The 11800-nt window shown below is 44.0% G+C and overlaps 1 protein-coding gene across 1 annotated transcript in view; it reads right to left on the bottom strand.

Annotated features, from left to right (window-relative positions):
• Positions 1-6538: 6538 nt before the first annotated feature.
• T265_06216 (hypothetical protein) overlaps positions 6539-11800 on the bottom strand; it is a gene marked incomplete at both ends in the record, with an annotated part of 45651 nt that continues 40389 nt past the window's right edge. Inside the window, one exon of the mRNA XM_009171424.1 lies at positions 6539-6580. Within this exon, the coding sequence (XP_009169688.1) occupies positions 6539-6580 (42 nt within the window). The remainder of the gene's footprint in view (positions 6581-11800) is intronic.

Raw genomic sequence — 11800 nt, 5'->3', positions numbered from 1 at the left:
ACCCGGATCACTCTATCAGCTCTGTTTAGTGATTGGTAACGTCAACTTAACTCTAACTGTCAAAAACTAAACCAAAATCAGCTTTTTCTCACTACTGTGGCACACTATACGCCGACGGATATACATCATTCGGTATGATGATTTGCTCCATGGCTCACTAAACACTCACACACAACATCGCGGTACGCTTCTGCCCGACATGATAGCTCACACCAACGCCCAGGTGGCGTTTAGCCACGGTGCACTCGCTCTGAATATCGCCATTCCGTCTCCACGGTCTCATTGGCAACTGTCATTTCACCGCATTCTCCGCGACTTGCCTCTACCAGCGTCTGTTTGCTGTTTGCTTGTTCGAATTGACTAAGCTGATTTTACGATCCTTGCTTCCCCCCGACCGGAGAAAACTGTTAGCTGAAGTACTTGACTAATGCACAAACCGCATTTATGGCTGCTTGGATGGATTTCCACCTCGCAAATCTGGTAGCATGCAAGAGGGATGAAGACCTCATTTGGAGGATGGGTACGCCCTGCGGGGGGCGCTTTGTTACGTTGGACCATGGCGCGTTCGCATACCCGCCACATCTCCAGTAGCACGGGTGCATTGCACATCGCTGGTGATCTTGATCCTGACCTTTAAATTCGGTGAAAAAAAGTAAAAAGAGCGCTGCTGCTTCCTGATTGTTGCTGCTGGCGTTGGCCTGGCATCGGTTGAGTTATTTGGCAATGCCATAGACAACAATAACTGGCCCTTCGCCTGTCCAAAAATATTTTAAAAAAACAATATAGCTGTGATAGTCCCAAGAAAGTCTGCGATGGCCATGGCCCACGTCGACGTGCATAGCTGTAGCTGCCTTNGCCTCCTACCTATCTGACAGGACTCAAGTAACACAAACCGGGGACATACAGTCATCTGCACCGTCGATCGCCAGTGGAGTCATTTAAGGAAGCGTGCTAGGCCCCCATCCTTTCCTTACTGTACATCAACGGCGCCTTCGGTGCCATATCCCGTAGTAAAGTCTGCCTCTTTGCGGACGATATAAAAGTTGTGTACATATTTACCCTATCTGCACGAGCCCCTACGCTACACCAGATTCAGCAACACTTTGAATGGCTGACTTGCTGGCCTGGCCTAAGCTTCTCCTCCAAGAAATCCTGCATGACTTCCTGCCGCTGCTCCTTCCTGGCTGATGCTTCCAGAATAAATGAAAATCCTATCACTCATTCCACAGGTATCAAAGATCTTGGCCTCAGAATCTCCTGTACGTTTAAATTTTCTACCAGGTGCAGCACCAAGTTACCCAAGCACGCAGGCTCAGTTTTTTATACTGCACTCCTTTCACCTTCCAAACACAATGGTTGCAATTTTAAGATATGCGTACGACGAATAGTCGAATACTGTCCAGTATTCTCTTCATTTTATACGCAAAGTTGTAGATTCGCACTTGAAAGTGTCCAACGCTCATTCACGAAAAAGCTGCTCCCTCGGTCGAACTCTTTCTCATACCGATCCACCTGGTAAAACCTAGGCCTCAAGCCACCATGGCTCAGACCATTCGAGATAGATCTAACTCTCTTACACCACCTGCCGCACAAAACTGTCCTTATGGCAGAGGGTAGACCAAACGTAAACTCACGTTCTCGCCACCGATTCCGGAACTCCTGCAAACTTTTAGTGTCCTCCCTGCTCGTACAAAAATACGCCACTACTTTTTGGTTTACTACGCTCGCATCTAGAACAGCCTTCCTGAGCAGCTACGAAACACCACGCATCATCATACTTTTCTCAAACCGTGGACGAATTCCTTAAAAGTCAACTACCCACGACCTCTTATATGAATTGGGTCCAGTACAAGTTTTTGTATAGCAGCGATAAAATTTTAAGGCAAGTTAAAGATCCAGTTATCATATCTTCCTTAATTCAATCCACTGTAGGACTTAACGTATGTTGTGTTACCGGCCTGGCTGTTTACCTTTTTTCCCAACCAATTTATGCACCGTTCTAGTCAACTCCATAACCCGGATCAATCTATCAGCTCTGTCTAGTGATTGGTGACGTCGACTTAACTCTAACTGACAAAAAATAAACCAAAGTCAGCTTTTTCTCACTACTGTGGCAGACTATACGCCGATGTATATACATCAGATCTGTATGATGATTTTCTCCACGGCTCACTAAACACTGACACACAACATCGCGGTACTCTTCTGCCCGACATGGTAGCTCACACCAACGCCCAGTTGCCGTTTAGCCACAGTGCACTCGCTCTGAATATCTCCATTCCGTCTCCACGGTCTCATTGGCAACTGTCATTTCACTGCATTCTCCGCGACGTGCCTCTACCAGTGTCTGTTTGCTGTTTGCTTGTTCGAATTGACTAAGCTGATTTTGCTATCCTTGCTCCCCTTCCCGACCGGAGAAAACCGTTAGCTGAAGTACTTGACTAATGCACAAACCGCATTTATGGCTGCTTGGATGGATTTCCACCCTGCAGTTCTGGTAGCATGCAAGAGGGATGAAGGCCTCATTTGGAGGATGGGTACGCCCTGCAGGGGGCGCTTTGTTACGTTGAACCATGGCGCGTTCGCATTTCCGCCACATCTCTAGTAGCACGGGTGCATCGCACATCGCCGGTGATCTTGAGCCTGACCTTTAAATTTGGTGAAAAAAAGTAAAAAGAGCACTGCTGGTTTCTGATTGTTGCTGCTGGCGTTGGCCTCGCCTCGGTTGAGTTACTTGGCAATGCCATAAACAACAATAACTGGCCCTTCGCCTGTCCAAAAAAATCAATATAGCTGTGATAGTCCCAAGAAAGTCTGCGATGGCCATGGCTCACGTCGACGTGCATAGCTGTAGCTGCCTTCGTCAATATCGAGGCTACATCGCGCCAATACCCACCTCGTCAACCAAACAAAAAGACACATCAGCTTGCTGATCCCAGGAGTGGACGAATACAGCACATACAAAAATACAGTAAGATTCCAGACTCTCCATTATCCGGATGCGAGGCTAGCATCGAAAATCTTCGCCATGCACCACTCATCGATTAAAGCTGACAGTATGGCTCCGGGGACTGGTGACATACATACACTTTCCCTCCTGGATTGTTTTAGTACCGTCCAACTCACTAATAACATCCAGGAAATCTAGTCTACCATCTCAGAATTTACACCCCCGCTAGTCGTCACGTGTTTGGTTACCCTCACCACGCTGCCTCAGCCTACATATACAGTTGACTGTCCTGTCTCAGGTACTATAGTTATATTAGCAATCTTACCTTGACTTTAATGACTACACTACTGAGCGCAAACCTATCCTTATTCCGTCTGGTTTAACCACCTGGTTTGACCGCCATAACTGTGGTTGTCGTTCGTTTTCACCCCTATTAAAGAACTATATCCTATTTGATGGCCCCTATAACTCTCCACACCTGATTGATCCTATCTCATTTCATCTCGTTTCATCTTCTCCCCAAGCTTGGACCCATGGTACTACGCGCTATAGATGACCCGTTTGGCCGTTGTCTACTCCACCTGATCTGCGCACTACGAACGCAGGGATCCCCGACCTGGAAAAAAAGAAAAAAGAACAATAAACACTACGTGCGATATTACATTGGTTTTACTCACCCTTAGAAATCCCCCAGCAAACGCACAACATTCCGCTGATCACAGGACTGCGCATCTCAGCCTAACTACCACAATCACGACGTCCATAACGATGCCGTCTAAAAGCCGAAGTATTTCAGTGCAGTGGTGGAGCGGCACTGTGGTACCCAGTTTGGTAGCACAGCCGAAAATGTTCACTTCCTGCTGTGACCGCGCCATCGCACATTCGTTCCCTCACCGGCAACCACAACCTGTCTTCATTTGTCACCAGCTACCACTGGGAGGCGTGCATTGCAATCTGCCGAACCTTCCGTCGGATGTAAAGATTTCGACGACTTTTATTCGTACTCCTCAACAAGTCAGTCAATTTTCGTAAAGTTTGCATGAACTCGTTCTCCCAAGTAGCTTTTACACTCGACCCTGCTCCAGCAGCAACACTAGTGAGTCGCTCAAGTTTCACTGCACACTGTGATTCTGAGTCTCCTACTACTATTTGTCCGTACTGCATATTACCTCGCTTCACCATCCCCACTTACGCTTTCCGTGGCCGTACGCCCAAAAGCCCAAGACAATGAAGCCCTGATGATGGTTTTGGGCTTTGGTTCAAGTTGGCCAGCCATGACGTGGCAGTTCCGCTGCTTCTCCAGATGCATTATTCGNAGGTCTTTTTTTTCTTTTTGTTCCGTTCCAGGCAGAAGGCTTTTTGTTATACTCCCACTCGTATTGTATTTGCCCGCCACTTCTGAATCCTAATGATCAGACCTGATATGTTCTCCATAAAAGATAAAGAGTCCTTGTAATTTTGGATCCATACCCATGCCACCTCAGGTGTGATGAAGTCTACTTCGCAAATGCCCACTTTTTACCTCACCGTGCCTTTTCCAGGAACTTCCCATTATTCGCTACCCACATCAGTCATTCTCTTATTCTGACTGTAATACTCTGATCATGCCTGACGGTATGATACCCACTAGTTGGGAATAAATATTAATAATCGTTCGCATTCTGCAGAGGATTGTTGGTCACATCACCGTAAAAGAGTATCCCGGTTCGTGCGTGTAAACCCCTATTGCGTGTGATGCACAATCAGTGAGAATTCAAATAACGGACAAATCGCGTGTTGGTACTGCGCATTCTCATGTGTCAGTCAGGAGGTCTCTTGGTTTCCCTTCCGTCGCTTTGTTTTTATCCTCACCTTCAAATCCTAATTATTGGATCTTGCTCGACATTCTCTCCAAAACGCACAGTAACTGTGCTTCCATGCTTGTGCCGGTTTAGTGGTGACCACGCCTACATTGAGTATGCTCATCCCCTACGACGCTGTCCGCTTTCATAAGCCCATCCTGTGGCCAAAGTCCCCCGCCAGTCACGCTTTTATTCTTACTGTAACATTATGATCATGCCCAACGGCATGACACCCACAATTCGGGAATAAACATTAGTTGCGGGTGTCGTGGAAATCGTGTGCTAGTACACTTATAAGCGGAAAACTTACTGTGCGGCTTTGTCCAGGCGAGCCATGTGCTGAATGTGTGTCAGTTGTTCACAGAATGTCTGCGACCAATAATATCTGGGTGTTCTGTGATGTATACATAATTTCCGATAGCTTTTCTAACATGAAAGTAGCGTAACATGACGTCACAGGTGAACGCTGCACTTGCTGCATTTGTGCCGCCATCTTGTCAATGGCGGAAGTCTTCATTCGATACTGCTCGTCCATCTGTTCTCTGAACCAGCCGAACAGTTTACGAAGGGGAGCAAACTGTTCGCTTTTTAGGAATACATAACCGGAAGCCCGGTACGTATGCCATCCGTGACCAAGAGGGTGCAGACTTTGTATCTACAAGCCAAATATTGGTTGCTGTAAACGAACTTAGAGAAAACGGTTTATCGCGTGTCTTCCATCGATATTTACTATGTATGTGAAGCCATGCAACAGCACTATCTACTGTCATCGGGAGAAGCACACGTGGCTACAGTGACTTACTAGAGACAGCGGCGAAGGCGCGCGGCTTGTCCCCTGAAGGTTGCCAGGATGGAGGCACATCATCTGCCACAACAAAACCCGACCATGCGTCAATCACTCAACAGAGGTGGTTGGCACTTCCCAGGGTGGATGTAACGATCCGATCATACATCGATTAGCCTGTTCTCTGCAAGTTTAAGATAAACTTATTATTATGTATCCTGAGTGCTAAGGACCGTGCCGAAATACATGGCCCGCAAACTGCTGCAGTTCACACGACGGCGTTCCATAAATCAGCAGGGCCGGGCGGGTACCCAACTTCTTTTCGGTTAGCCGTCAATCTACCGGAAACTCATGGTACAAATACTTAGAAAACTTTATGGCTGTCCTCAAGATAATAAGATGTGACCGGGAGATGGTTTACATGCCCTCTTAGACAAAAACGCTGGACGACCGGTGCTTCGCGTACCGGTTTTTATTAAACAAACACACTCAACGTTCTAGCTGCTTCGGATTCGTTGACTTTAAATTTGTCTTCAGGTCGCCTGCTGCAAGTGTAGTACACAAAGTCGTAACACAAAGCAGCGTTGGCTATTCGCTTACTGAATGAACGCACAAACACCACATAGTTATCCTGCATATATCATTCAACACATCCTCAAACACCATGAAGAATGAAAAGGGTAAAATCCTTGATTTCTCGGCCACTTCTGAATTTATCGCAAAGCAAGTACAAAAACAAATGTAGGACAGTAATAAAAAATGGGGGGTAATTAAAACAAATGGCGTCAAGATGAAGGTAGATCACGGTGGTTTATGGTTTGAGCACACACGGCAAAATGCTACATTTTTATGTAAAAAGTTTCAATCCATCCGCAAATGTTTTTTTCAGATGAGTGCATTGTGTTCCTAGGAATTGGCGCATAACTTTTCACGGTATTGTTAGCAATCGCACCCGGCGCGACATTAGAAAGTATGGGCGAAAGTGAAAGCGAGGATCTGCCTGGTCTGTCACTGAAAAAATCAGAGCAGGCATGTAGAAAAGAGTTAGACGCCATAAACAACCAGGTAATTAGCTATTTTCATACACTGTGACGCTCATCAGCTGGACACAACACTTAAACAAGTCGAAGAATCACTGAAGTCCATGGAAAAGAAGTTCGCCACTAGCAATATCCTTTTGAGAACATAGTTTTGTGTTAATCGATACAATGGCATCAATGCAAAACTTTTGGAAAATATCGATGGCGACTTACGCGGTCTCTACCTACATGTGATGGGAGTGTTGTTGACACAAATCAGTGATACCTAAAGCGCCATTCAGAGACTGTGTATAACTATACAGTCGAAGATGAGGTATTTATCGTGCAGGTCCAATTTGTATGTGATGAACTAACGGTAAACTCTTTCTGAGGTTTTGGTAATAGCATCAGCCTTTGACACGTTCAGATTTGGTGGAATAACCATTAGAATGATCTTGGTATTTGTCTCCTACTTCCTCCTCATGGACGCCATGTTTTTGGTTGCCAATACTTGCTCGCTTCTCCCAGGATGTTACATTTTTCATCACATGAAAAACGAGAGATAAGTCTTTGAGAATTTCCAGAAAACTAGTGGTCATCATATGATCCCGAGCGCACAACCGATATGCCTTCATGGGTTTGGACTTCGCCTATAATCTGAGAGGTGCTTTGCACTGATTTTTAAAGTGGCATAATAGTATTCCACCGCCGTTGCATAATCCAGTGCGGTTTTTCATCAATAGTGTGAAGAAAACGGTTTGAGACACAGTACTGCCGCATGTCCAGCCGTTGTAAAATGGCCAAGATCCACCAAATGCTGCGAGAAGCGTCACTCCGACATTCGATATCAACGGAGAGCTATGGTGTGTTGTATCCTGCTCAAACGTTGGCGGGCTATTCTGTGACAATAACCACTCTGAGCTCTTAAAACCAGTGATTCGAATGCCATTCCGAACGACGAAGTCGATACCTTATATAGCAGCACAATCTTGTTGGTCCCCTATCTTCAATGAATAACAACCTAACATAGAATTTGGTGTTGCTCAACTACTTTTATTTACGTCTCCGAGATTTGTGCTCTCAAAAATCCCTCTCGTCTGTGCTAACCCTGTAAACTAGCCAAACTTTTCTTATGGCATTAACTTACAACCGTAGACTGCAGCTTGCGAATAGTTGTGACAACTCGTTTTAAATAGACAGGCTGCTTGCATATTGTATCTATTCGCCTCCCGCAAAATTCTGATAGGCGGCTAGGATCTATGGTCAAAGGCAAGTGCCACATCATGGTCGTTGATACTTCTAAGGAATGTGGAAAATTTATCCTTCGAACATTCATTGCGGGTCCATCCTCTCTGTGAGCTACCAGTTACACCAAATTAGATGTAGTTTAACGTTATCGAGTAACCAAGTTATTCAAACTAACGAGACGCTTTTGAAAGATCCCGTGAATAGGCGTCTAAGGTATGACCGTTGTCGGCCTCTAGCCTTTGTAAAGCTTCATTTTTCACCAGTTACCTTTCTCCGACTGATTCTAGTGGAGGATCTCCTAGACCGACCCTTTGATTGACGTACCAGTTAGTGGCATGTTGAAGTTTTTAATAATGACGTGTCCGGAATATTTTGCTTTCCTGTTTGAGGTTTGCGATCAATGGGGTGTATCTTGTTCTGAAGTCTACTGTGGTAAGTCAGGGATTGGAGAGTCAAGAAAAACGTCGCCGTTGGGAGCTAACTGAAATTTCCTTTGTCTGTGAAAGCTATATTATTCCTTTGATCAAGTTGCATTGACATACTGCGTACCTATGTAGGAATTTTTAGATTTTTTAAATATTCTCTGGCAACTTTCCCGGTAAGCCAGACGAGATCCGGATCCGTTTCATAGATCTAGCTTCTAAACCCAGTTTGTTCGTTCAAGCTTCTTTACATGACGAATACAATACTCCATTAATAACTCTCCTTATAGGCCCAGCAGTTGAGACTGATGACTCCGTTCGTCTTGCATCGGTTTTGACTGCGACCCCTGTGCGTCGGGCGGCGCTTACATCCTCCGGCATCTCGGATTTAACCTTTAAGTCTGGACGCCTAGTCTATTTAATGAATCATAACACATTGTCTATCCAAGACAACTGTGGACAATCGGTGATAGTGCCCGTTTTCAGTTTTATGGCTTACTGATCCAAGATTTCCTGTTTTTACGCTGTTCGTATCATGGTAGACTTCTCCCATTTCTTGCGATGATGATTTACCTTACACAATTGTTTGCCCTACTGTGCCTTTTGAATTATTCAACCAAGTAAACTCACCCGATTGTGAGGCTAAACAGTCAATTCACATCGTATCTAGAGCAGCAACGTCATGGTCCACGTGATCCCCTCTTGTAGTAGATCATTCCGTCTCTGAATTTATCAACGTTGTTTGAAGAAAAGCCACCTACTCAAGTGACCACAATTGCTATATGCATAACACTGAACAAAAGTGAATAGTTTCAAAACTGGATAACATGAGCGACAACTCTGATAAACACAAGCGTAAATGACGACTACACACAGTAATCCATCGTTGTTTGAAGCGGTGATATGAATTTTTGGTACGATTAGGGCATGTGGCACTTTACAAAGCCCAATTTCGTATTTTTAACCGCTTGGCGCGTTACAAAATCTTACATGAGGTGGACAAATTATCTACTAACGCTTGCGCTTTTTGCTTACTTCCCTGTGATTTAGAAGGCTTCTATCTGAATCCTCCAGTTTTGCAGGATTTGCACCAACAACGACTTTAGCACGTTTTGAATTTCCCAATGTTTTTCTATGTGTCTGATTGATAATACCTCTGAACTTCGCTGTAGACGACAGACATGTTTGTAGGATCTGAGTCGAAATGAATATACCATTGGCATGGTACCGCTAATAAAATTCTGGTGTAATTCGCTTGAATATTTTACGGGAGATTTTATACGTCCACAGAAGTGGACTGTGTGAGTGCCACCGTCTATGAATGAAGTGACGTAAATCTTATAATGGGATAAAGTTGGTGTTATTAGGAAATTCAGATGAAGCCATCATTTATAATGCTCTTTGGTTGGATGTGCTGCACAAGGCCCATTTGTTTCGGTTGGTACGATATTACAGATATTGTCGTATGTTTTCTCGAAGTTCGAAATCTTTGATCAAGCAATATTGGTTTTGTCTTCAGGTTTTGAACTAGTGCTTTGTACCAAGTTTTCACAATGTAGTATTCAAGTGCACCATAAGATTGAGGCAATCTTGTGGACCGTGTCTACTTGATGAGTCGCGAGATAAGTAAAACAAGAAGTGAGCTACTGGAGAGATTTAACAAATTTGGATCCCATCAGAGACTGCATTTGTTAATTTCTCTATACTTACTTGCTATGTGATGTATTGCGCATGTTGACTATTGAATTGTCATAAGTCACTTGGTTGTGGGTGACACTTAAAAAACGTAAAGCGACAAGTTTTAACTTTAGATTCAGGCTGTGATTATTACACTGTTTACTTGTTGGTTTCAGAACGTCAGAGCATGTTGTCTGGGCCTATTCAAAATTAAACTCCTCTAGAGACTCTTCGGACGTCTCACTTATAGGTATTCCTCAGAGTTACATTTAAATGAAGTTTCTTTGAATTTTCGAAAAAGCGTTCTAAGGTCAAATAGGAACATTGCGTAAAAGTTTTGAGTAACACCTTCGTTGGAGAGAGAATATACTTTCAATCACGACACTTAATCATCACCAGCATTGACCAGTGTTACTATGGAGAACACTGTTACTTTACTGCCATAAAACAGTCCGTTTATTTGAATGAGAACTCAAAATGTTGCAGAGGAAAATTCAGACTGAGAGAGGAACCAGGGACTATTCCACAACATACCCTAGGTGCCCACACCTCCAAAACCCAGTCAGATGACCTAGATGGAAAGTGGCAACAGGGACGTCACTGATGTCTGTTGGTCACTATATCATTTGATGCTCCCAGCTGAGCATGGTACTTTGTGCCTTAAAGCTAACATCTTGGTAGATGTATCTGTCTTTTATGCTTAGAGGTGATGTTTTCAGACACGTTGTCATAATGGGTTGTTCGCTGCATGATAGTCTATTTATGGAAAAATTTGTGCATTAAAATGGACGATAAATCCTGAAAATTGCGTCTATATCAATCAGTGCGACATGATGTGAGCTGATGTCAATCGGATCATCTCGTGAGTCGCCCAGGCCACCAACCATCTTGCAGTGTCTGCGCATCGAAAACAAAATTCCCACTCGTTTGTGGTAGAAGCACTAACCAATCAGTTTAAGACACCATCGATACGTAAATAAACAATCCATTGTTAAACTGTATTTAGAATGCACAATATCACATTTTATGGTCATAATTCGGGAATGGCTGGCGTATTTCCCACGCAGAAACCTCCAGTAGCGTACTTTAGAGCGGACGCAACTTTCGTGGAATAGAGTGGTCGCAGCAATAAGTTTGCGGCTGTAAGGGCAAAGGCCACTGAATTTTAGTCTCATCATGTTCACATATAAGCTTTGCGGAGAACTCATTCGATAATATAGGGGTTGACGAAGCAAAAAGCGGGCCGTTTTGTCTAACCGTATGCTTAAATTGACGCTTTTCTTGCACACAATGAAGTTTGTGTACAAGCTGGAAGTGCATTGAGTATAATCAGTCTCCAATACAGCTTGTTGAACAAAAACCTCTCTATATTCTAGTTTGGATAGAATTTGAGACATTTAGTTTTTTTACTCGACAAGACTAGAGATTTTTTTTATGGCAGCCAGCTGTGTTCTACCTTTTTTTAAGCGTGAAGCACATCTTAATGTTTGCTACAAGAAACGCATAAACGTGCCGCAGTGATCAAAGGCAAAACTGAATGAATAATTTCTAATATCCCAGTATTCGGAGGTATATTGTCAGTGCGCATTCACCCCGTTTCCCCAGATAATGACAGAAGTTTTGAAAACTAACCTCGATGGACGCGCCGAAAACTAGAATGCGCAAAATAGAATCCTCTTCTTAATTATAGTGGATTTATAAACTGTGATTTGACGGGGCATCATTGAACTGCAGACACATATGAGAGATTTTTATTTTGTTTTGCTGGCTGTTTGTAAATCTCACTAACATGATAAGCATTCACAATTTCACAGGCCATTTCGTGCACGTGCCTGGTTTTTCTGCAAAAATTAAGTCAG

This window comes from Opisthorchis viverrini (genome assembly GCF_000715545.1).
Source record: "Opisthorchis viverrini unplaced genomic scaffold opera_v5_128, whole genome shotgun sequence".
In the NCBI taxonomy this organism is placed as follows: Eukaryota; Metazoa; Platyhelminthes; class Trematoda; order Opisthorchiida; family Opisthorchiidae; genus Opisthorchis; species Opisthorchis viverrini.
The sequence above is the reverse complement of the archived record's forward strand: the minus strand, read 5'-3'. Positions and strand labels throughout refer to the sequence as shown.